At 42.0% G+C, this 25,757-nt stretch overlaps 1 protein-coding gene across 4 annotated transcripts in view; it reads left to right on the forward strand.

The window, feature by feature from the left end:
• The first annotated feature begins 75 nt into the window (after positions 1 to 75).
• The window catches only part of MTRR (5-methyltetrahydrofolate-homocysteine methyltransferase reductase), a 40,622-nt gene continuing 14,940 nt past the window's right edge, over positions 76 to 25,757 (forward strand). Inside the window, exons 1-11 of one of the 4 annotated variants that reach the window (XM_080680896.1) lie at positions 84 to 151; positions 449 to 606; positions 1,566 to 1,603; positions 2,622 to 2,786; positions 5,042 to 5,195; positions 6,081 to 6,198; positions 11,525 to 11,903; positions 16,650 to 16,772; positions 19,047 to 19,200; positions 20,147 to 20,235; positions 23,215 to 23,395. In XM_080680896.1, the coding sequence (XP_080537022.1) occupies positions 1,589 to 1,603; positions 2,622 to 2,786; positions 5,042 to 5,195; positions 6,081 to 6,198; positions 11,525 to 11,903; positions 16,650 to 16,772; positions 19,047 to 19,200; positions 20,147 to 20,235; positions 23,215 to 23,395 (1,378 nt within the window). In that variant the 5' untranslated portion in view covers positions 84 to 151; positions 449 to 606; positions 1,566 to 1,588. Of the gene's footprint in view, positions 152 to 448; positions 607 to 1,565; positions 1,604 to 2,621; positions 2,787 to 5,041; positions 5,196 to 6,080; positions 6,199 to 11,524; positions 11,904 to 16,649; positions 16,773 to 19,046; positions 19,201 to 20,146; positions 20,236 to 23,214; positions 23,396 to 25,757 lie in introns of all 4 variants that reach the window. The other 3 variants (XM_080680895.1, XM_080680894.1, XM_080680897.1) reach the window with 3 other exon arrangements.

The following is a 25,757-nucleotide window of genomic DNA, read 5'->3' on the forward strand; positions in this document are numbered from 1 at the left end:
CCCGGCGCACTGTGATTGGCCCCGCTCCTTCCGAGCTCTCCATTGGTATTGGTTTGGACGGAGAGCGCGCGCCGCGACTGTGTGCGCAGGCGCTGGACCAAAGCCTGTGGAGCCACGCTCTCCCCGGGCGTCCCCGGCTGGGCCCTCGCAGGTGAGTACTCTGTGGTCGCTGCAACCCTGTTTGGGCCACACACCCAGCACTGGCTGATGGGGAGGCGGTTCGGGTGGGCGAGGGTACCGGCTTCCGCGCCCAACCCAGGGCGTTCCAACCCTGACCGGGAAGGGCGCGCGCTGGTCGATCTGAAGCCCGGCCCCGCTGGGCTGCGGGCCGAGCTCGGGCTGCGCCAGGGCCGGGCGGTCTCCCGGCGTGTGCAACCAGCCGAGCTGGTCCCGCAGGTGGCTGTGGACCCCTGTTCGGTCGGTATCTTTATTCTGAACGCTTTTCTAGACAGGGTTAAAGGACACTGTGGGGGCGCGGTTGGGACTCAGGAATGTTCGGAGCGTGGACCTGGCTGGCTGGGCTGTCGTGCTCCACCGCTCCTCCGCCTGACCTTGCTCTGCGTGTGCCGGGGAACCGCCTCTGAGAAATGCGGGGACCAGTATAAGGTGATTGTAGGACCAAGAGGTTCTGTTTGTTCTCTGAGGCGCCTACACGCGTGCGCGGCCCCTGGGAAGGGTTGCAGGTGGTTAGCTGTAATAAAAAGCGTGGCGTCCTGTCACTTTCTCAGTTCTCAGTGAGCCCTACATGTGCAGTGTCCTCATATGTACTCATTTACGCGCGTTCCTTTATTCCGCTAATTCACTGAGCACCCGCTGTGCCAGGTGTGTTCTGTTCCCTAAGCATGTTCCATGGCTATTAACATGTTCCCTAGCACAATTCTTTTTTTTTTTTTTTTAATTCCTTTGGTGCTTAATTTGGCCAGAGGAGCATAAAACTGTTGGTGGTTCATTCACCAAAAAGATTTTGATTTGGGTTTCAGTTTAACTTTTTCCCTAATTGACAGTGTTCCCGTTGTAGAGACTGAATAAGTATGAGGAGAAGTCTGTGAGTGTCCTTTATTTTATTACTGGTTTCTCTTCAGGAAAGACGTGAACTAGTAAAACGATCGACTGGATTAGAAATATTTGCGTTCCGTCAATCCATATTTAAGTACAGATACACATGCACTTACCTATATTTGATATTGAATTAAATAATAAAACGGTATTTGATTCAGTTCATTACTAATTTATTTAGCAGAAGGAACCCAGACTCCTACAATTTTTTAAATAATTCTTTATTGTTGAAAGTATAACATATGTCCCCTTTTTTTCTCCATTGACCCCCCTCCAGCCTCCCTATCCCCCCCCCCCACAGGCCTTCATCCCCCCATTGTCTGTGTCCATGGGTTATGCATATATGCATACAAGGTTTTTGGTTGATTATCTCCCACCTTCCCTCTGAGATCCCATACTCTGTTCCATGATTCCATGTCTCGTTCATCCGTTTATTTTATTACTTAGATTCCACATATGAATGCAATCATGTGATACTTGTCTTTCTCTGACTGGCTTATTTCACTTAGCATGATACTCTCCAGGTCCCTCCATGCTGTCTCAAAGGGTAAGAGATTCTTCTTTCTTACTGCCTTACAGTATTCCATGGTATAAATGTACCACAGCTTTTTTATCCATTCATTTGCTGATGTTCATTTAGGCTGTTTCCAGATCTTAGCTATTATAAATTATACTGCTATGAACATAGGGGTGCATACATTCTTTCTGATTGGTGTTTCTGTTAGGATATATTCCAAAAGTGGGATCACTGGGTCAAATGGCAGTTCCATATTTAATTTTTTGAGGAAACTCCATACTGTTTTCCATAATGGCTGCACCAGTCTGCATTCCCACCAGCAGTGCACTAGGGTTCTCTTTTCTCCGCATCCTCACCAGCACTTGTCATTTGTTGATTTGTTGATGGTAGCCATTCTGACAGGTGTGAGGTGATCCCTCATTGTCGTTTTAATTTGCATCTCTGATGATCAGTGACTTTGAGCATTTTTTCATATGTCCATTGGCCATCTGTATGTCCTCTTTAGAGAAGTGTCTATTTAGGCCCTTTGCCCATGACTCCTACAATTTTAATGCAAGTTTTACTTTTCCCCTTTTTACTGGTAAAAGAGCAAGCAAAGAGGAATCTGATTTATTGAGCACTGCTGTGTCTCAGCCATTGCTCGGGTGCTTTGTTTCTCTTTGTCAGTAGGCTTTGTCAGTTGGCTTTTCTGTGGTGACCCACACTTAGAGTGTGAGGGAGCTGAGGCACAGATCCGTTGGGAGGCTTGCCCACACTTCTGCCGTGTGAATGACTGACCCTGGATTGAAGCCCAAGTCGTCTGACCCCAGAATGATTTCTGAGACATGGAATTAGAGCTTCATTCCTCTAGTCTCCTTGGTTTGATAAATTCTCTTTTTTATGACGCTTTGAGAACTAATGGTAACAAACAGATTCAGAGAAGTGTATTTCATATTTTGTGTGGATATTGTTGGAATCTTTTTTTGAAGATTATGAGGGAGAATTAATACCTGCAGTTTGTTACTACTTTATTAGAAAGAAAACCCTCTTTCCTCTTTTTCATTTTCAGTGTAACTACTCTAGCTATAGCGTATGCCTGGAGGAGATGAGAAGGTTTTTGTTACTCTATGCTACGCAGCAAGGACAGGCAAAGGCCATAGCAGAAGAAATATGTGAAAAGGCAGCTGCCCATGGATTTTCTGCAGATCTTCACTGCATCAGTGAGTCAGATAAAGTAAGAGCTGTTATTCCTGTGGTTTTTACTGTTTTATGCTTTGAAGATATTTTGGTTGGGAGTGATGTTAAACAATAAAATAGGACTTCATCCTTTTTTCTTAAATACTCAGAAATTATTATTTTATCAAGAGTTTTAAGATTCCGCCAAAACCGGTTTGGCTCAGTGGATAGAGCGTCGGCCTGTGGACTGAAGGGTCCCGGGTTCGATTCCGGTCAAGGGCGTGTACCTTGGTTGCGGGCACATCCCCAGTAGGGGGTGTGCAGGAGGCAGCTGATCGATGTTTCTCTCTCATCGATGTTTCTAGCTCTCTATCCCTCTCCCTTCCTCTCTGTAAAAATATCAATAAAATATATATTTTTTAAAAAAAAGAGTTTTAAGATTCCTACCAGCTTTTCTTCTTTATTTTACACTTAAGTATCCATTTGAATTAGACTAAACTGTCTCAAAAACTGAAACAAGTACTTACTCAACCAACATGGAAGCAGTAGTTTTTGCCTTGTTTATCTCATGGGATGGCTCTGAGAACAATGAGATATATGTATTTCCACGCACACATGTGCTTTCCACTTCATGAATCCCAGGGCCCCATTTGTATTTCTTCAAAATAAAGACCTTGTCATTTGTGTCAGAGTTCCTCCAAGAGAAGGGGTACTTAATTCTTTTGTGAAATAAAATTTAAAGCAGGAGTGTAAAGATCAGGAGAAGACTCTGCTTCTTTAGGTCAGGGACTACTTGTGCATTCAGTCCCTGCCATCTATAATAATAAAAGCGTAATATACTACTTAGACTGGATGACCTTCTGGACAAAAGCCAGGGCTGCGAGGGAAGCCCGGGTCCAAGGTGCCAGAGGGAAGCCAGTGCCGGCAGCGGGGGGGAGGAAAGCCCCTACTCTTGCACGAATTTTGTGCATCGGGCCTCTAGTAGGATCCATAAGAACTTAACAGATCTATGTTCTTAGAGTTAGTTCTGTTGAGACCTCCAGATTTTACTGTTTTGTATAATCCAGGTCGTAGCAACTAGCAGGGGCTTTCATACAAGCACAAGCTGAAGCCTTAGCCACTAGCAGTCAAATTCAGTTCAGTACTTCAAAAACTGCCCTGCTAGTACACTCGCACTCAAGTTCACAACTTCCTGTTTCTCCCCACACGTCTAGTTCAAAAGAATTATAAACTCAATTCAAGGGCCAAGGTGACTCCTGATGTAGTCACTCACAGGGAGTGTCCTGGAAGACACCACTAGTGGACAGGTTTTGTAATTCTGTATTAACTTCAAAGTAAGTTTACATTATGGGTGCCACATTCTGAATCTTACAAAAATAAGGTAATCATATAACTAATCCTGACTTGGCCCCTTGGGTCACCTCACCACCTAGGTCTGCAGCTATCTGAAGTTAGGGGAGTAGTTAGTGTTTTTCAGTACCAAGTTAGTAACATCTCCTCAGCTGAATGGTTTCTCCAGTTCTTGATCCAAGTTTAAACAGATAGCGCTCTACTTCCTAGATCATGTGAGTCCTTTTCAAGGTGAAGTTACTTTAACAGACTGTGTAGAGTTTAATACATAACTTGTGAAGTGCCCAGTGAGCGTTGACTCTCCTATAAAATGTTAGCTCAAATTTTTATTAAATCAGCATGAAAAGTAAAGTGAATTTGAGCCAAACTAGATGCCATTTGTTAGCAGTAGCGCTTATAGAATCATAAATAGAAACAGTGTAGTGCTCTTTTTGAAATATTAACATTTAGGTGAACATCAGAATGAAGAAGCTTGATTTTAAGACTTGGAAACACCGATGATCCCAGTTTATCACTGCTAATGTTCTCAGCTCTCTGGGACCCTGAGGGAGTGATTGCCAAGTGCCCTGATAGTGAAGAGTAACAATTTGCCTTCCTTCCCAAGTTGAAAATGCTCTGTGTGCATCTCTGCCCTTACGCCATAGGCCAGTGGTCGGCAAACTGCGGCTTGCGAACCACATGCGGCTCTTTGGCCCCTTGAGTGTGGCTCTTCCACAAAATACCACGTGCGGGCGCGCACGTACAGTGCGATTGAAACTTCGTGGCCTATGTACAGAAGTTGGTTTTCGGCTCTCAAAAGAAATTTCAATCGTTGTACTGTTGATATTTGGCTCTGTTGACTAATGAGTTTGCCGACCACTGCCCTAGGCAGTACTGATGACAGGTTCAAGACAGGAAACTAAGCTGATTGTAAGTCAAAACTACACATAGCAGTAGAACTGACATGACATTCTTGTTTTGTAGTATGATCTAAAAACTGAAACAGCACCTCTTGTGGTGGTGGTTTCTACCACGGGCACTGGAGACCCACCTGACACAGCACGCAAATTCGTGAAGAAAATACAGGACAAGACGCTGCCAGGTGATTTCTTTGCTCACCTGTGGTATGGGTTATTAGGTATGTACTATATGTTCTGCTCTGGCTGTGCTGTCATTACTGGCTTTAATTCTAGTATCTGAATGTATCTTCCTATCCAAATGTTATAGTCTATCTTAGACTCATAAATGGACCCTATTTTTGTTGGGAAAGTACGTGGACATGATTAAAAAACTGAGAAATTTAAGCTGTTACTTTGAAATTTGAAACCAAGTCTGAACATGTTAGCCCATTTTCTTAGCCCAGGAAACATAGAAGCAATTCTTAGTTTATCCAACAGAAATGTAGCCAGTGATTGTTTACATTGTAGATGTACCTTGTATGCTCAAGGTTAGGGGTCAGTAAACCCTGTAAAGGCCCAGATGGGTATTTTAGGCTTTGCATGCAGGCCATGTGGTCTCTGTAACAGCTACTCAACTCTGCTGTGGGAGCTTGAAAGCTGCCATTACAGTATGTGAACAAATGTATTTGACTGGGTGCCAGTGAAACTATATTTACAAAAAAAAAAAAAAAAAGGTGTATTTTGCCCACAGGCTATAGTTTGCAGACCCTGCACCAAATCAGAAAAGTCTGTAAATATTGTATGTTTTTTAAACCTAATCCTTGTTTTAAGATTTCCATATTTTTACACCCAATTGATGGAAAAAAGAATGTGAAAAAAAATTTCTGTTAACAGTGGCCAAAAAATATTTGTTGTTTCAGTGTGTCTGGTACTTTTACATTATAAAATAGAAGAAAATTATTTCATACTTAGTATTGCTCAAAGAAAAAAATAAGAAAATGTGAAGTTGTACATTATTTCTTCTCCATCAAAAAGGGAATGAATGGAATTGTTTGAAATGTTTGTATATATCTTCTTTAACTCTAAAGCTTATTGTGCACTGATAACCTATTTGGGCTCTTTAGGTCTGGGTGATTCAGAATACACGTACTTCTGTAATGGGGGGAAGGTGATTGACAAGCGGCTTCAGGAGCTCGGTGCCCGGCATTTCTATGACACTGGACATGCGGATGACTGTGTGGGGTAAGAGCAATGCACTCCTGTCATTTCCAGGAACCCCGTTTGTACATGATGAAAGGTAGTGAATTCTGTGCCTCATCCTTCTAAGTATCTGCTAATGGGTGAAATTACAAAAGGTGTCCCAGTACAGCTACCTTTATCTAAAATGTGTAGGAATTTGTAAAAATCAGCAATTTGTTTAGGAACTTTAGTATCCTGTATGTGCCTTTTTGACTACACACAGGAGAGTAACTCAGCAAGGGCTCTCTTACATGGAGGGCGACCAGCAGGCCATGCATCACTAATAGGGAACGCAGATCCTGGCCTTCACAGCAGGCTACATTCTTGTCACTCTCTCCCTTACATCTGAATGCCCACCAGAAATACAATTTTTATTTTCATTACTTTTATTTACTCTTGCTTTTACAACTCAGTATTCCACCCTATTGCCACTCTTTAAATCCTCTTAAAGTGTATTCAAAGATCTGATAGATGTTGATTGTCCTACAGCTCTTTCTGTCATTTAACCTTTCACTATTTTAGCCAGGTAATAGTACACACACTTAATTTTTTTCTATCAGGTGCATACATTAAATTAATTCTCACTAGATTTATGTTTATGAATAATGTCAGATTCAGCCAGTGTCTTGCTTTTTTGCATATTACAAGCTTGTATGAGTGTGTTAGATACGCTTTTATTCCACTTAACTCCCCTTTCATGTCCATCACTGCCTGCAGCTGTGGTGTTGTGCCTGCAGCTGTGGTCCTGTGCCTGTAGCTCTAGTGCTATGGATCTTCTCCATGTCCCCAGGGCACATGTTCTTGATGGTGACAAAGCTCTACCACATTTTCTTGCATGTTACCTTTTAGTTTTGTCCCTTTATACCTATTGGGCTTTCTTCCAGAATTTTGTTGACATTAAATGTTTATTGTCTTGTGTGAGCTGCTTAATTCCTAACTCCTTATATAGTTCCTTAGGCCTTTTATTGTGTCCATATTTTACTTCTTTTCAAAGGCTTTTGGCTTCTGTGTTCATTTATTGGATCAGGCATTAAAAATTTTAAATCTAGGAGAGAAACCAAGATGGCATAGGTAAACACCTAAACTGCTGCCTTGCACAACAATTTCAAAACTACAACTAAAAGACAAAACGGACATCATCCAGAATCACAGGAAGGCTGGCTGAGTGGAAATTCTGCAACTAGAAGGAAAGAGAAAAGCACACTGAGACTCACAGGAGCTGCGGTAGGTAGAGGTATGGAGGCGCGCGCACGGAGAGAGCTGGCAACTGAGTACACAGCTGGCTTTCTCAATCGGGAGGGAGACAAAAGCTCCCGACTGCTCTGAACTCCAGTTCCGGGCAAGACTCTGGGGACCCAGACTCATTCGGGGAGAAACTGGACTGTCTGGCAGCGGGCAAAACTTGAGGGTGGCTTTCTCTCAGAGGTGCTTGCAGTGATTACTGCGGGACACTGAGACCCAGGGGCCTCTTAGGGCAGGGCTGACAGGAAGCCATTGCTGCTTGCTCCGCCCTGAGATCCCGCCCCATGAAGCCATTGGTGTTTGCTCTGCCGAGATTCAGCCCCATCCAAGCTGAGTGCAGAGGCTTTTGCATATGAATGGCTTGGTCCTTTGAATTCTAAACTTAACTAACAAACTGCAGCTGAGTCAGTGAGACCCAGAACATCCAAAAGAAGGCCCAAGGCCCCCGCAGCAGCTTGCATTGCTTCACAGCTGGGCCTCATCTGGGCATCTCCAAAACCCAAACAAAGAGGAGGAATCTGCAGATCTCTCCGTAGCCCTTGCTGGGTGGCCTCAGGCAGAGGCTAAATTAGCACCTCCTTGGAGATCCAAGAGCCAGTGTACCCAGGGGTCAGAGTGGGACCATCCAGATTACAACTCTTCACATCCATAAGGGACACACTCAGGAGGCAGACTCAGTGAGCACCAAAGCCCCACTGAAGCAAGTCTTGTTTCATAAGGGTGTCTCCAGCACAGAAATTCTCCCATCGTAGACACAGTTGATCCTCACAGCCAATTGGCCTGGAGGTCAATTCCTCCCAGTGATACCAACAACAATCAAGGCTTAACAACAACAAGGTTGTGCACACAGCCCACAAAGGGGTGCACCAAGAGTGTCCACCTCAGGTAACTGGGTAGGCTGAGCCACTGTGCCCCATAGGACACCTAGCACACAAAGCCACTATCAACTCAGGGAAGCAGCCAAAATGCGGAGACAGAGAAATAGGTAACAAATGAAAGAAATGGTGGAAAGCAAACGACTGGATATAGAGTTCAAAACCACAGTTATAAGGTTTTTCAAGAATTTTCTAGAAAAGGCTGATAAATTTAGCGAGACCCTCGAGGATATGAAAAAGGACCAACTAGAAATCAAGCATACACTGACTGAAATAAAAAATATTATACAGAGATCCAACAGCAGACTACAGGATCACAAGAATCAAGTCAAAGATTTGAAATACAAAAAAGCAAAAAAAACACTCAGCCGGAAAAGAAAAAAGAAAAAAGAATCCAAAAATATGAAGACAGTGTAAGGAGCCTCTGGGACAACTGCAAGTGTACCAACATCCGAATTATGGGGGTGCCAGAAGAAGAGAGAGAGCAAGATACTGAAAACCTATTTGAAGAAATAATGACTGAAAACTTGCCCCACCTGGTGAAAGAAATAGACTTACAAGTCCAGGAAGCACACAGAACCCCAAACAAAAGGAATCCAAAGAGGACCACACCAAGACACATCATAATTAAAAAGCCAAGAGCAAAAGACAAAGAGAGAATCTTAAAAGCAGCAAGAGAAAAACAGTTAATTACCTACAAGGGAGCACCCATACGATTGTCAGCTGATTTCTCAACAGAAACTATGCAGGCCAGATGGGAGTGGCAAGAAATAGTCAAAGTGATGAATAGCAAGAACCTACAACCAAGATTACTCTACCCAGCAAAGCTATCATTCAGAATTGAAGGTCAGATAAAGAGCTTCACAGATAAGAAAAAGCTAAAGGAGTTCATCACTGCCAAACCAGTATTATATGAAATGCTGAAAGGTATTCTTTAAGAAGAGGAAGAAGAAGAAAAAGGTAAAGATAAAAATTACGAACAACAAATACATATCTATCAACAAATGAATCTAAAAATCAAGTGAATAAAAAAATCTGATGAACAGATAAACTGGTGAATATAATAGAATCAGGGGCATAGAAAGGGAGTGGACTGACAATTCTTGGGGGAAAAAGGGAATGGGGGGTGCGGGAAGAGACTGGACAAAATTCGTACACCTATGGATGAGGACGGGGGTGGGGGAGGGCGGGTAAGGGCAGAGGGTGGGGTGGGAACTGGGTGGAAGGGAGCTATTGGGGGGGGGAAAGAGGAACAATTGTAATAATCTGAACAATAAAGATTTATTTTTAAAAGACAAATATTTTATATCTATATTTCTGTTGCATGTCTTAAATTTTCAACTTAACTACCTTACTTGAATTTTCCCTTTTCTAAAGTTAAAATATTTTCAAGAAAACACCTGTTTTAATGTACCACCATATTGAAGGGGTTAAGAATGCAGATTGGAGTTCAAATACCTGGTTTAAATCCTTGATCCCTCACTTACTGACTGAAACCTTGGTCACATCACTTAAGCTTTTTGTGTTTCTGTTTCTCCTTTGTGAAATCAATAATGATGGTATATATTGTCTAAGGTTCTTTGGGGATCAAAAGAATTAATACAGGTTGTCCTCTTGGAATAGTTCCTGCCATGTAGTAAGCACTGGTGAACATTCGCTGTCTCTCTGATTATTGTCTTCATATTTCTGAGTTGTGAGACTGTTTTTTCAATTTAACTGTCATTATTGAACCCATTATTTTATGTATTTGCTTTTCCAAAGGCTCATGAGGGTTAAATGTACTGTATAACCAAATTTTGAGCTATGTGTTGTGTGAGCACCTAATGAATACAATGAAATTAGCAGGAGTCATAATAATACAAAGTCTAAAATGTGCCTTTTCTTAATAGTCATTTAGTGTTATGAATTGGAATTTAATTGGTACCTCCTTTCGAGTTGTGATTAAAGATGACAATAATGTTATTTCCAGGGTCTTGACACAGTCATTCTTATCTGTTCACTCGTAACTTCTCTGTTCAAGGAATGTGGGGAATGTTATTGTGGAGTAATCACACTTTCTTAGGAGTAGGTAGACCAACACATTTCAGATGTACTTGTGACCAGTTCAGCTTCCCTGAAGGAGGATTGCTTTTTCCTCCAGTGTTCTGCCTCCCTGCAAATTTTACCAGAAAAATCGTTCAGAACTGATAGAGGATTTGAACAATTACTTAGTCAAAAGAGTTAGCATTTGTTTGTGTAATTTCTTAGCAATATTTTAATATGTAGGGAAAAAAGATGAGTAAATTGGCTAGACAAAGAAAGATTCAATTGATAAAATTATCATTTGTATATTAGAGTAAACCTGTGTTTTGGTTAAGTTCTGTAAGCCACATCAGAATTTAGCATGCTGGTTTAAAATTAAACTTTTTTAAAATAAAGATTACCGACTCTATTTTAGGAAATTTATTAAGAGGAATAACATTCTAGCCCTAACTGGTTTGGCTCAGTGGATAGAGCGTCGGCCTGCGGACTGAAGGGTCCCGGGTTCGATTCCACTCAAGGGCATGTACCTTGGTTGCGGGCACATACCCAGCAGGGAGTGTGCAGGAGGCAGCTGATCAATGTTTCTCTCTCATCGATGTTTCTGGCTCTTTATCCCTCTCCCTTCCTCTCTGTAAAAAATCAATAAAATATATTTTTAAAAAAAGAGGAATAACATTCTATTACTACTACTAAAATATTTTCATTTCTGTTCTTTAACTTTTATACATGCCCATATTTTTTACAGCTCAGTGCTAATGAACTGAGAATAATGTTCTGCTTTTTAACTTAGTCATCCATCATTAATTCTTCTATCCTGAGTAGTCTTCCTAGTGTTTTTCACAGTTGCCTAGGATTCTGTGGAATGGACAGACACTGCCATTACCCATTCTTATGTATTTATTATTTTTATCTTTTATTGATTTCAGGGAGAAAACGGTAGAGAGAGAGAGGGAGAGAAACATCAATGTGAAAGAACCATTGGTTACCTCCTGCACGCACCCCAATTGGGGATCAAACCCAAAACCTGGGTATGTGCTCTGACCTGGAATTGAACCTGCCACCCTTTGGTGTACGGGAAGACACTCCAACTAACTGAGCCATACCTGGTAGGGCAATTCTTATGTATTTAAGTGGAGAACTCAGGTATTTGTTTCTTTTTCCCTTTTTTTTTTTTTTTTACAACAATCCAGTTTAGAACTTGTCGTTGAGCCATGGATTGACGGGCTCTGGGCTGCCCTCACAAAGCATTTTGTGTCAAGTAAAGGAATAGAAGAGATGAGTGTGACTCTCACAACAGCATCAACTGCCTTCCAGAGGATGGACCCTGTGAAGCCAGAATTAATACACATCGAATCACAAGTTGAACTTCTCAGATTAGATGACTCAGGAAGAAAGGATTCTGAGGTTTTGGAACAAAATGCAGTGAACAGAGATCAATCAAGTGATTTGATAGCAGAGCTTGAGTCCTCACTTACCCGTTCAATACCCCCACTTTCCCAGGCCTCTCTGAATATTCCTGCTTTACCACCGGAATATTTACAGGTGCATTTGCATGAGTCTCCCGGCCAGGTAAGCAGCCTTGCTTCATTCTATGTATTATCTTAGCATAGATGTGGGGTTTTTTTTCTTTTTTTCTTTTGGTTTGTTTAATTACATTACAACAGAACTCAACAATCTATGGCCTGCTGGCCAAATGTAACCCACCACCTCTCTCGTGGTTTGTAAATAGAGTTTTATTGAAACACAGCCCATCCATTCACAAGCTCACAGCCATGCCCATCCATTCACAAGCCTCTGTGGCTGCTTCTGCACTGCAGTGGCAGAGTTGAGTATTTACCTCAGAGGTCTGCCCCCATGCACTGTGGAAGCAGTTATATTATTACATTACTTCTCTTTGAAGAAGTAAATGGTTAAGAGCTCAGTCTCTCTAATATTTTGGAGAATTAACTTCTTGGTTTCTTATTTTAGATGTGAGTCAGAGAAGGGAAAATTGTTGTGGGCAATCAGGATATTATCTCAGCAGCTAATCTTAAAGGAATCCTTTAGAGTAAAATCTTTTCCAGTGTGGATTTTGGTATCCTAGATGCTCCATTTTAGGGATTATTATTTTTCTTGATATCTTATAAACCTGTTTTTATTATAGTAAGTCTTTTTATTTGCCTAGGCTATTTTTTTCTATCGACTTAATGACTTCAAAGTGGTCTGTACATTTTTGCAGTTATGTGGAATAATAGCTAACTTCTCCCCACAGCTGCCCATATATGGTTTCCTGAAATTTCCTACAGGGTGCTTATGGTAAATTTTCAGTGCAGCCAGTTTGTTAATGCAGAGCCAAGTCTGCTTTCTTAAGATGCCTGATTGGAGTTCCACAGGGGCTTTCTTACTTAAACCACACCCTCAAAGCTGCAAGCGTGATTTGTAGTTCTTTATTTTCTTTTTAATGAAGAAACACTTAGACATTTGAGAAACAAGTTAAGTACAACTTTCTAATACATTAGAGCTATTTGCAAACATCTGATGTAATATGCATTTTTTAACATCATATTTTTTTGGGGGGGGGTGCGGAATTATTGAATTCAAAGAGGAAAGGAGAGGGAGAGACAGAAACATCAATGATGACAGAGAATCATTGATTGGCTGCTTCCTGCACGCCCCCCACTGGGGATCAGGCCCACAACCCAGGCATGTGCCTTTGACCAAAAGTGAATCTGGGACCTTTCAGTCTGCAGACCGACGTTCTATCCACTGAGCCAAACTGGCTAGGGCAGCATCATCTTCTATATAAAAGCCTAAGCTATGGGCCGACCAGCCAGTAGGGTATGACGCACACTGACCACCAGGTGGCAGGCACTCAACGCAGGAGCGGAAACCACAGGCATGGAAACATGGAACAGACTGATGAATCTCAGAAGGAAGCGGGGAGGGGGAGGGCGGAAAGAGATTAACCAAAGATCTTATATGCATACTAGAGGCCCGGTGCACTGATTCATGCACCGGTGGGGTCCCTCAGCCTGGCCTGCGGGGATCAGGCCGAAACTGGTTCTCTGACATCCCCCGAGGGGTCCCGGATTACGAGAGGGCGCGGGCCAGGCCGAGAGACCCCACCAGTGCATGAATCCATGCACGGCCTCTAGTGAGTTTTTTCATAAATAACTATGGGTTATGGCTTTTTTTATTGATACTGTATTATTTTTGTGAATTGTTTAATTAAGTGAAGTAATTATAATAAAGGACATTTTAGTCAGCTTTGGGAACTAAGGAAAGAGGGTTTGGCTCTGCATTAAAAGATTGGCTGCACTGGAAATTTAACCTGAACATGTAGGAAATTTCAGGGACCAAGTGACTAGTAAATATATGCCTTGACTGTTGGGTGCAGAGTGCACTGACATGGTATAGAGGCCCCATCTCCACTCTACAAGGATGGAGATGTGACCGTGGCAACGTGAGCCCTGATTAATCTGACAAGTTGCTTCAGTAGGAGGAGGGTCTGCTAAGAGAGTTCCTTTTATGTTAGGTGTCATGAAATAGGCTGGAGTTGTTCATCAGGAATGTGGTTAAAAGATTTTTAACACGTTAAGCGCCAAGCCTGTTTTGTCTTCCTTTCCGTTTAGCCCGCGATATCTGATTTCACCAATATGCTGGCAGCACCAGTGACTGACCGGTCCGGACGGAAAGTACAGTGTCAGTCACCGGTAACTGATACGGCACTTAACGTGTTAAATCTCAACTATTTAAGGAAAACTTGTGTAACTCTGCTCAAAGAACACACTTAGAGGGAAAGCAGTTGTTAAAGTATCTCTTATTAAGGCATCCTTTTGGAACCATCACCTAGGGCAGTGGTCGGCAAACTGCAGCTCGCGAGCCACATGCGGCTCTTTAGCCCCTTGAGTGTGGCTCTTCCACAAAATACTACGGCCTGGGCGAGTCTATTTTGAAGAAGTGGCGTTAGAAGAAATTTAAGTTTAAAAAATTTGGCTCTCAAAAGAAATTTCAATCTGTTGATATTTGGCTCTGTTGACTAATGAGTTTGCCGACCACTGACCTAGGGGAACGGGTGTGGGGGAGGGGAGGATGTCCCTGTGCCCCACATAATACCTGCGATTAAAGCTGTCAGCCCTGACCCTCTTCCAGCTTCCCATGCAACCACTTACCCAAAATGAATTCACTACATTTTGTTAAGTGTAAGTTTCTACTTTTTAAAAATTTATTGGGATGATTTTAGTTAATAAAATTATATAGTTTCAGGAGTACAGTTCTATAATACATCATTTGCATATTATACTGTGTGTTCACCATCCCAAATAAAGCCTCCCCTGCCGAAACCGGTTTGGCTCAGTGGATAGAGCGTCGGCCTGCGGACTGCAAGGTCCCAAGTTCGATTCCCGTCAAGGGCATGTACCTTGGTTGCGGGCACATCCCCAGTAGGAGGTGTGCAGGAGGCAGCTGATCGATGTTTCTCTCTCATCGAAGTTTCTAACTCTCTATCCCTCTCCCTTCCTCTCTGTAATAAAATCAATAAAATATATAAAAAAAAATAAAATAAAGCCTCCCTCCATCACCAGTTATTCCCCCTTTACACTCTTCTAACCCCCCTTACCCCCATTTCCCTCTGGTAATCACCATACTGTTGTCTGTGTCCATGAGATTTCTTTTGTTTAATCCCTTTATCTTTTTTCATCCAGCCTCCAACCCCCTCCCCTCTGATAGCTGTCAGTCTGTTCTTTGTATCCATGAGTCTGTCTCCACTTTATTTGCTAGTTTATTTTGTGCATTCAATTCTAAATATAAGTGAAATCATATGGTACTTATCTCTGACTGGCCAGGTCCATCCACGCTATCTCAAAAGATAAAGTTTCCTTTTTTTTTTTTTTTACAGCCGAATAATATTCCATTGTGTAAATGTACCACAGCTTTTTTTATCCACTCATCTACTGATGGGTAATTAGGCTGCTTCCAAATCTTGGCTATTAGAAAAAATGCTGCAGTGAATATAGGGGTGCATATATTCTTTTGAATTAATGTTTCTGGTTTCTTCGGATATATTCCCAGAAGCAGAATTGTTGGGTCATAAGACAGTATTCCATTTTTAATTATTTGAGGTAATTCCATACTGTTTTCCACAGTGGCAGCACTAATCTACATTCCCACCAACAGTGTGCAAGAGTTCCCTTTTCTCCACATCCTCGCCAACACTTATTTGTTGATTTATTGATGGTAGCCATTCTGGTAGGTATGAGGTGATATCTCATTGCGATTTTAATTTACTTTTTCTTTTTTTTTCTTTTTTTAAATATATTTTATTGCTTTTTTACAGAGAGGAAGAGAGAGGGATAGAGAGTTAGAAACATCGATGAGAGAGAAACCGATCAGCTGCCTCCTGCACACCCCCTACTGGGGATGTGCCCGCAACCAAGGTACATGCCCTTGACCGGAATCGAACCCGGGACCCTTCAGTCCGCAGGCCAATGCTCTATCCACTGAGCCAAACCGGTTTCGGCTTAATTTACTTTTTCTGATGGTTAGTGACATTGAGCATCTTTTCATATGTCTATTGGCCATCTGTATGTCCTCTTTGGAGAAATGTCAATTAAGGTCCTTTGCCCAATTTTTATTAGATTATTTGTTGTTGTTTTTAATTAGAACTTGGAAATGTCAAGTTGGAAAATGTGTGGAGATGGTACAGAATTGGATTTCTTTACAGTTTACCAGGATCTGTGCTATCTAATACAAGCACCACTAGCATGTGTGGCCACTTAAATTTAAATTCTTGAAAATTAAATAAAATTAAGAGTTCAGTTTCTTAATCACACTAGCCATATTTCCAGTGTCCAGTGGACACATGGGACTAGTGGCTCCTATATTGGCTAGTAGGGAACATTCCTGTTATCGAGAAAGCTCTGTTAAACATCACTGCCCACAACTGAGGGTTCTTGTGACCATCCAGACAGACATCTTTCAGTCTTAAACATCATTCATTTCCTTCAGAATCACCTCCCTAAAATATGCATGCATGCCGTTTCCTTCTGCATAGCTTATTAGGAAGACAATTAGACATTTACATGAGGATGCTAGTATCTAGTATCCATATCTCAGAAATTCTAAAGTCTTACAGACAAGGCATTTCAAGTGTAGGTGAGCTTTTCTTCTGAAAGATGGAGAAGCATCTGTGTGTAGTCACTTACCTCAGAAAAGAATACTTAAATAGCCCGGATATTTTATTAGATCCTATAGATCTCACCTAATCATGCAGTGAAGCAATAGTAAGTATTATTGAAAATTGCATTTAGTAATATTTTATCACATTTCTTTCTCAAGGAGGAAAGCCAAGAATCTGTGACTTCCGTGGATCCAGTTTTTCAAGTTCCAGTTTCAAAGGCAGTTCAGCTGACTACAAATGATGCCATAAAAACCACTCTTCTAGTAGAATTGGACATTTCAGTAAGTTGCAAAATTTATTTCTCCGCACAGTTATGTTGTCGAGAAGTGCAGAGAGAGTTGTGTGGTATTCTGGTCTGTACACTCAGGAAGAGAGAGAGTCTGATGGGACACCTGCCTTTTATCCTTAACCCATCATACTTCTGAACATTCACACCTGTTTTCTGCTCACTCTGGAAGGCCTAAAGTGAGCAGCGCTTCTGGAGGGGAATCAGATTGAGAATAATGTTGCTGCCTTACACATTAAGCCAAGAAAGAATAATCCCAACAGTATTTTCCATATGAGAAGAGCCCTGGAAGAAAGCAGATTACCTGAGATCAGCCAGCTAGCTGGAAATAGAGTTCAGGCTACACAGTCATAGAACAGTTCATTTTTCAGTACTGGTTCTCATTCCTTTGGGAATCTGAAGGAAAAAAAAGAAAATCACTGGCCTCCTTTCCAGAGAAATGATTATATAAATATTTTCTGCAGTTTTAGGAAGCAGTATGTACTTTATCTCTGAACTCCATCCACAAGCCCCTCTTCAATGATCACCCAATCCATTACTCAAGTTAGGAAACTGATGGATAATCCTAAGACCTCAATGCCTGAGTACTTCTTCCAAGTCTTAATAACTCAAACCTCTGTTTTGATGAAGGTCAAAGTGCTGAGAAGTGCAGTGGGTTGCGATTTCAGAAAAATTAGGATGCATCCAGACTTACGTAGATTTAATTGAGTTTCCTAATAGTAAGAAAGAAATACAACAGGCATCAAGCTTTTGCTTATGTATTTGTTTTGAAAGTTCTTACTATTCCATGTTGTTAAATATTCTGTACACATCAAATAAAATGTTTTGATGTGTACAGAATATTTAACAACATGGAATATTAAGAATACTAGAGGCCCGGTGCATGAAATTTGTGCATGGGAGGGTGTCCCTTCACCCAGCCTGCACCCTCTCCAATCTGGGACCCCTCGAGGCATGTCCGACTGCCCTCTCACAATCCAGGACTGCTGGCTCCCAACCACTCACCTGCCTGCCTGCCTGATTGCCCCTAACAACTTCTGCCTGCCAGCCTGATCACCCCCTAACCACTCCCCTGCCAACCTGATCGACACCTAATTGCTCCCTGCCAGCCCGATTGCCCCTAACTGCTGCCCCTGAAGGCCTGGTCACCCCTAACTGCCCTCCCCTGCAGGCCTGGTCACCCCCAACTGCCCTCCCCTGCAGGCCTGGGTCCCCTCCCGGCCTGGGTCCCCTCCAAATGTCCTCCCCTGCAGGCCTGGTCACCCGCAACTGCCCTCCCCTGCAGGCCTGGGTCCCCCCCAACTGTCCTCCCCTGCAGGCCTGGTCACCCCCAACTGCCCTCCCCTGCAGGCCTGGGTCCCCCCCAACTGTCCTCCCCTGCAGGCCTGATCGCTCCCAACTGCCCTTCCTTGCAGGCCTGGGTCCCCCCCAACTCTCCTTCCCTGCTGGCCTGATCGCCCACAACTGCCCTCCCCTGCAGGCCATCTTGTGGTGGCCATCTTTGACCCCATGGGGGCGGCCATCTTGTGTGTTGGAGTGATGGTCAATTTGCATATTACCTCTTTATTATATAGGATTCTGCTGTCCTACACTTTTGTCCTCATAAAGAGGCAAAGGGTTGGCCATTTGGTGGGTCCAGTCTGTCTCCGTCACAGGCTAGGGGTGTGAGCCTGTGTGGTCAGAGGCCCGCTGCAGGACCCTGGCCTGTGTAATAGACAGGCGGTGGGAAGTGGCTCCTCTCCAGCCCATGTGTGTTCACAGCCAGATGGTATAACATTGTCAAATAGTGAAGGAAAGAATAGTGTTCTCTCCCACTCTATTTCTCCCCAAAGGAAAAGAGTAACAAAAGGAAATTTAAAACTAATACAGATGGCCTGGAGTAGTTTCTTTTGTTCATAATGTGTGTGTGTGTGCCTGTGTATATGTGTGTGTGTATGTTTTCATAGGAAGGTTTTTTTACATGGATTACTAACATACTACTTACTGAGGTCCCTTACTCTTTAGAAAATGAGGAAGGTCTTCATTTTTATTCTTTAAATACTCAATGATATAAAGCAAAATATTGGATAAATGTGGAATTTCATTTTTAAAATAACTCCTGATAAAGTATGTTCATTCAGTTTATTGGTCTTGTGAGCTTTTTTACAATTAGAATCATTTTTTTTCTAATTTATGTATTAAAATGGTCATTATAATAAAATACTATGATTTGTTGCACATAACTGAAATCTTTAATTAATTTGGGATTATTTTGTTGGTTCTTCTCTAGAAAACAGATTTTTCCTACCAGCCTGGGGATGCCTTCAACTTGATCTGTCCCAACAGTGACTCTGAGGTGCAAAGCCTACTCGAAAGATTGCAGCTCACAGACCAAAGGGAACACCGTGTCCTCTTGAAAATTAAGGCTGACACCAAGAAGAAAGGTATGTCTCTTTCTTAAGGTGTCCTTGGGCCAACAAATCAGAGGTGGCAAATGCGAGTGCACCTCCCCCCAGGCTCCCATTCAGCACCGGAGGGTCAGCCACATGCCAGGCACTGGCTGGTGTTACGGGATTCTTGACCTTCACGTCAGTTACAGAGTGAGATGATGATGGATTTTATCCTTATTGGATGCTTACTGACGTTAAAAGGGAATGTAACTGGTCTTAGAGATGCAGGTTGGTTAGTTGGATTAATTTGTTGGTTTACTTTTTGCAATAAACATTATTTTGGGGACCCTTTTCCTCCCCACGGGGGAGTCCATTCTGTGGGACTCTTCCCCCTCCCTACATGGGAGTCTGTACTTGTTCTTTAATACATTTCCACCTTTGCTATAAAAAATAAACAAATAAACAAACAATTTGTTTCTAAGTTCACATTAAAATGTCATACAAGAAAAACTGTATTACATGAACTTTTAAAAAAAGTTGTTTTCCTATTATGTTTATCATGGCATGTTATCATTTAATATAAATAATTGCTTTTATTCATAATTAAAGGAAGTTATTTTTTTGTTGTTACTTATTAGTCTTGAACTTGAGCTCAGTCAACTCTACCATTCTTTTTGAGAATCATACACGTTTTTAATAGACCACTGCCACATTTAGCTTTTTGTTCCTTGGTTTTGGGTAATTGTCTTTTTTATTTGGCATACCTAGATTTGGTCGTGATAGCTATTGAATTTGTAATTCTTTTATTTTTTTGGTAAGGTACGTTTTTCTGCTGTATTTATTTTGGGGAAATTTTTTGACTGAATAAACTGTCACAAATCCTACTGTAATTTGATAACACTATAATGTAAGGTATTATTGTTACTTATGTTTTTAGGAATGCAAAACATTTTACTTTTTATTTTCTGTGTCATGAATGCCTTCCTGTCTCCCTGAAAAGGAGCAGCCTTGCCCCAGCATATACCCAAGAGATGTTCTCTCCAGTTCATTCTTACCTGGTGCCTCGAAATACGAGCAGTTCCTAAAAAGGTACTTTTCTTTCTTCTTTGGGGAACTATTTACAAATATGCTTAGCTCTGTGTTGGATTTATTAAATAGACCTGGTATCTGCCCTTTGAAGGCTTAGAAAATAGGATCTTCACAGCATGCTTTCAAAATTATTTCCCAAAGGTGTGTAGAAACTTTACAGTTGTCATAGGAAAATATTTTTATATTGTGATTACATTTAAATTTTATGTTTTCTATTGAAACGAGATTTCTTATGTAGGGTTTTTTGTTAGTCTTTTACTGGACATTAACTTGATGTAGCACTTTAGTGATGAAAGTGACCCTGGATGATGACCTTGTGTTATCCAACTTCACATTGACACCTTGTCTCTCTAAAGAGGGCAAGAAACTTAGGGGAGCGTAGGCTTCCCCCAACCCCCTCCACTTGTCACCTGATTAATGTTGTTAAGCTTCCTTTTATGTAAAACTATGGACGTATTTATTGTTACTAGTAAGTCAGAATTCTTTAGGAAGTATTGAAAGGTTTTGGTAAGCTACACTGATATTTAGATGATTTGGAGATAGAACTATCCACTAGATGTCAGTGTTCGGCCCAGAGCTATATTTTTAAAAAATGTTGTAACTGGTTTCCTCTAACCATTTCCCTCAAATGATGTTAAGGAGTAAAACTTTACAACCTGTGCTTTGCCAAACTCGTATGACGAGTAAGCATAAACAGTGCTGTTATTAGGTTAACGATGCAGTTTTTATTCTGTTTTATTAATATGTTTATTGTATTTGTCGCCTTTGGGAAGCAAGCTACTCTAGAGAAAGGTTCAATCCTAGACATGATATGAGCAAATTTAGAATTCACTGTGCTGAAAGCTTTAGAATTTCATAAAGTATGTAAACCTTTATATATATATATTTCTTCTTACTACAAAAGTAATATGCTCATTGTAAACTTTCAGGATACAAAAATAGCTAGCTCAAGAAGCAAAAGTCCCTTATAGTCAAACCCTTGGAGTTAATGCTTAAATTTTGTTTTGCTAAAAAAAAAAAATAGGTCCTATAGTATACATACCATTGTATAACATGCGGGTTTTTATTTAAAAAGAAGTCAGGAGTTTGTATACCACAACATGGAAATATTATTAGGGATAAAGTAACATATGACATGGATGCACCATAATTAAATTACTGACTTAATCATGAGCAGTGGTTCTTTCCAGTTTTTCACTATTAAAAAAAAACAACCCTGGTGGCCCTAGCTGGTTTGGCTCAGTGAATAAAGCATCAGCCTGCAGACTGAAGGGTCCCAGATTGGATTCCGGTCAAGGGCACATGCCCGAGTTGCAGGCTTTATTCCCAGTAGGGGGTGTGCAGGAGGCAGCCAATCAGTGATTCTCTCTCATCATTGATGTTTTTATCTCTCTCTCCCTCTCCCTTCCTCTCTGAAATCAATAAAAATATATATTTTTTAAAAACCCAGGTAAACATTCTTTCACTATATTTATCTTTGCCACCTGTTTGAAATATTATTTTACACAAAATTTTTGGAGTAGAATTGCTACTTTAAAAATACTTGCATTTTAAATTTTAGTAATGTTTGTCAGCTTATTTTCTACAAACAGTGCAGTATATCCTATTTTAGTGCCATAAAGTTTCTGTAATTCCAAAGTGAAAAATAACTTAAAGGATTTACAATTGCCATTGTTTTACTGTAATTTAGGATTTTTATTGATTTGAGGAATTGATGCAAAGTGTTATTGGTAAATGTTATTACCTTACCATAGATTCCTCCAGAGTCTTGGATGTTTATTCATTTTACAGCCTTTCCCGAGTGTTTGTTGTGTGTTTGGCACTGTGTCTGGCACTTTGAGAAAGCTATGTGATGTGTTAGTCTCTGGATCATTTAGGCAAGTTCATAACTGAGCCCGTGGAAACCTGTGACCCCCAAAAGAGCAGCAATCCAGTCTACCCTGTTGAGAGAGTCCAGGACACACGATGTCTGAGCAGTGGAATAAAAAGTAGCAGCATTGATTAGCATTTCAGATAGGATTTGATGCAAATAACTTGCTGAAGTGCTTTTATCCTAAATAACCTTGAGTAATAAGAGCTGTATTTGCCATTGAATGGATAAGCTTGGAATTGTGCGTTGGAATCCCAAGTTGTTATTAGCATATTAGGTCTTTTGCCCAAGAGTTTGGACTTTGGATTCAAGACTTTGTTTTGCTTTATTTGTTCATATTTTCCTCTTTCTACAATGAATCTGAGTGACTAAGTGTCCACATACTGCAGGGTGTTGGATGTTCTCACCCTCTGTCTCTTCAGCCTCATGTCCACATTCCTCTGCACCCAGATTGAACTGCACGAGGTCCCCGTGCCTTCATGTAGCCATGCCATCTGTTTAGCATTCTTCACTCCCCTGGTTTCATGTGGACAGCCTTCAGCTCAGGCTTGCATTCTGTGATGTCCTAACATCCTGTGTGTGCCCCTTTGGGGGAGGTAGCTTCTTGCACACTAATTACTCCTTGACTTCTGTTGCTCTCACTAGCCGTGAACCCTTACAGGCTAGGTAGGTGTCATTTTGTCCCAGTGCCTATCACATCAAAAGCACTTGACAGTTGCCAAGTAAATGTAGAAGTCTAAGTTGTCATCATCAGCTAAGACAAGAATAGTGTTGTGTACTGAGACAAAATGTTGAGTTATGAGACTTCTTGGTCATTTTTACCCAGATACACCTGACATGTAATTTGAGATCATACTTTTGACTGAGGAGGTGAGTTTAGGATATAGGAAAGTTAAATAAAAATAGAACATAAAAGTGAGTTTTCTTAACAGGCTGACGTTAAAGCAAATAGCAAAGTAAATTCTCTTTTTCTGACCACACTTGTAGTGGCTCTCTCACTTTTCCTTGGATAATCGGGCACATCCCCAGGTAGATGCTAACAGACAGTCTAATAGCCATAACCCAGAGCATGTGGAAACTTAAGTCTGCTTCCTTTGCTTGGGTCACAGGCATTTCTGCGAGCCCTTGTGGACTGTACCAGTGATGGTGCGGAAAAGCGAAGGCTGCAGGAGCTGTGCAGCCGACAGGGAGCGGCCGATTATAACCGTTTTGTGAGGGATGCCTGTGCCAACTTGTTAGACCTCCTGCTCTCCTTCCCATCGTGTCAGCCTCCGCTCAGCCTCCTATTCGGTGAGTGGTCACGGTCATGGCCCTGAGCTCCAGGGCAGCTCTTGGCGCTAAAGAACAATGGCTGCTGGCATGTGGCTCTTTGAATTCTATGCAGGACACATCTGAAAGATCTGTGAGCAGGAGGTAAACATCTTACAGTTTTTCTTCCAGGTGCCTTGACATCAGAACTGCCTTCTAGAAGTCAGAAAGAATCCCTCTCCCAAGCTTCCCAAGCTTTTTTTTTTTTTTTGTCTTTGCTTTTTTCTTCTGCTATTGTCATCATTTTCTCTCTTAATATAGCCACTCTTTTTTTTTTATTATTGTTGTCAGTATTATAGATGTCCCCCAAATCTCTTTTGTTTTTTGCTCAGCATTCAGTGTATTTTAATTTTACTATTTTTCAGAAAGCATTTTTCCAAATTTTATCTAAAAGCAAGCTTTTTTAAGAAAAAAATTATTTAAAAAAATGAACATTATATTTAATTGATGGTGGTTGATGAAGTATGCAGGAAGTGCTTTGTGTGCAGGAAGCAGAAGGAAACATTTTGTGTGCAAGTCCAGATTTAGGGTTCTTCAAGAGGAAAGGGGGACTCATCATGTCCTCCCAGTACAAGGGGCATTTCTTAGGGTGCTTCTAGTTGTTAATCTGGGGGAGACCTGCCACGGAATATTCAAATGTAAGTTGGTCCTGTTTTTTGTTCATACCGTCTATTGGGGTTCTAAACTCCACAGAAGATCCTCCCTGAGGACCTGATCCAGGGGAGGAAGGGGCTTTCGGTGGAGTCTCTGTGACTCTTACTTCCCTGTGCTTACAATTTTGTCATCTGCTCTCTGTTTCCTTGTAGTGATACCTATAAAATGCCTAAAATTTGCATTTGTCTTTGGTGGCAGGAAAACGTGTATTGTACTTTTTACTGTTGGGTCAGCAAGGTGCCTTTTGATGCCCAGTACAGTTAAGGGCCCTCTCCTTTACAAGTCAGCCCTGCTTTCTTATTCTTTTCATTTCTTAGTATTTTGTTCTCTTTCCTCCTCCTCAAAAGTGTTACCAAGTGAAGCTGCTCTTCCCTGCTTTTCTGTGTTCACACAAACACTCCTGCCTTTTTATTTCAGTCTTTTAGGCTAATAGAGGGCTTGGATAACATTCAGAACATGTGCAAGGAAGTCATATGAAGTCTTGTGAAGCTCTCATTCATAGAAAAGTGTGTTTCTTTTTATGGATTTTTCAACTACCCTTTAAAACTTTTTTTTTTTAAATATATTTTATTGATTTTTTACAGAGAGGAAGGAAGAGGGATAGATAGTCAGAAACATCGATGAGAGAGAAACATCAATCAGCTGCCTCCTGCACACCTCGCACTGGGGATGTGCCCGCAACCAAGTTACATGCCCTTGACCGGAATCGAACCTGGGACCCTTCAGTATGCAGGCCGACACTCTGTCCACCGAGCCAAACCGGTTTTGGCTAAAACTTTTATATATCATTTATTACATCCTATATAATAAAAGCCTAATATGCTGTGTCCGGTCAGCCGGTTGGCTGTTCAACCAATCAAAGCATAACATGTTAATGATATGCTAAGCCCACTAAACCACTCTCTATGACATGCACTGACCACCAGGGGCAGACGCTCTGACCAATAGGGTAGATTGCTGCTAGGGTCCAGATGATGGGGACTGAGTGAGACAGGCCAGACACACCCTGGAGCCCTCCCGTGGTCCCTCCCCAGCTGGCCACCTCCCACATCCCTCCCCGGCCCCAATCAGGCACTGGTGGTGGGGTACCTCGGCCTGGCCTGCACCCTCTCACAATCCGGGACTCCTCAGGGGATGTTGGAGAGCCAGTTTCGGCCCAACCCCGGAACGACTGGTCGCTATGATGTGCACTGACCACCAGGGGGGAGACACTCAATGCAGGAGCTGCTCCCTGGTGGTCAGTGGGCTCCCACAGGGGGAGCGCCAGCTCATGGCTGGTGAGCGCAGCGGAGGTGGCCGGCCTAAGCTGTCAGTTGGACATCCCTCAAGGGCTCCTGGACCGCGAGAGGGCACAGGTCGGGCTGAGGGATCAGGTCCCCTCCCCCCCCCCCCCCCCCCCCCAGTGCATGAATTTTGTGCACCAGGCCTCTAGTAGTTATATAAAAAATTTGAGCCCTGGCCATCTTGAAGGGGAAAGTGGATGTTATCTGAAGCCTGAAAATCTACAACTGCGGCACCCACTGAACAGCTGCGAACCCCAGAGCACCAGTCCCCAATTGGCACAAACACGCAGATTCAGAGGAACTCTACACTCCACCACGGAAAGGTCAGATTTCGCCTTGGATAAGGTGAGGTCTCAGGTACCGGCAGGAGAAACGCACACACTGCGGGAGCTGGAGGACCAGGGGAA

The sequence above is a fragment of the Plecotus auritus genome (genome assembly GCF_963455305.1).
Source record: "Plecotus auritus genome assembly, chromosome: 7".
Lineage (NCBI taxonomy): Eukaryota > Metazoa > Chordata > Mammalia > Chiroptera > Vespertilionidae > Plecotus > Plecotus auritus.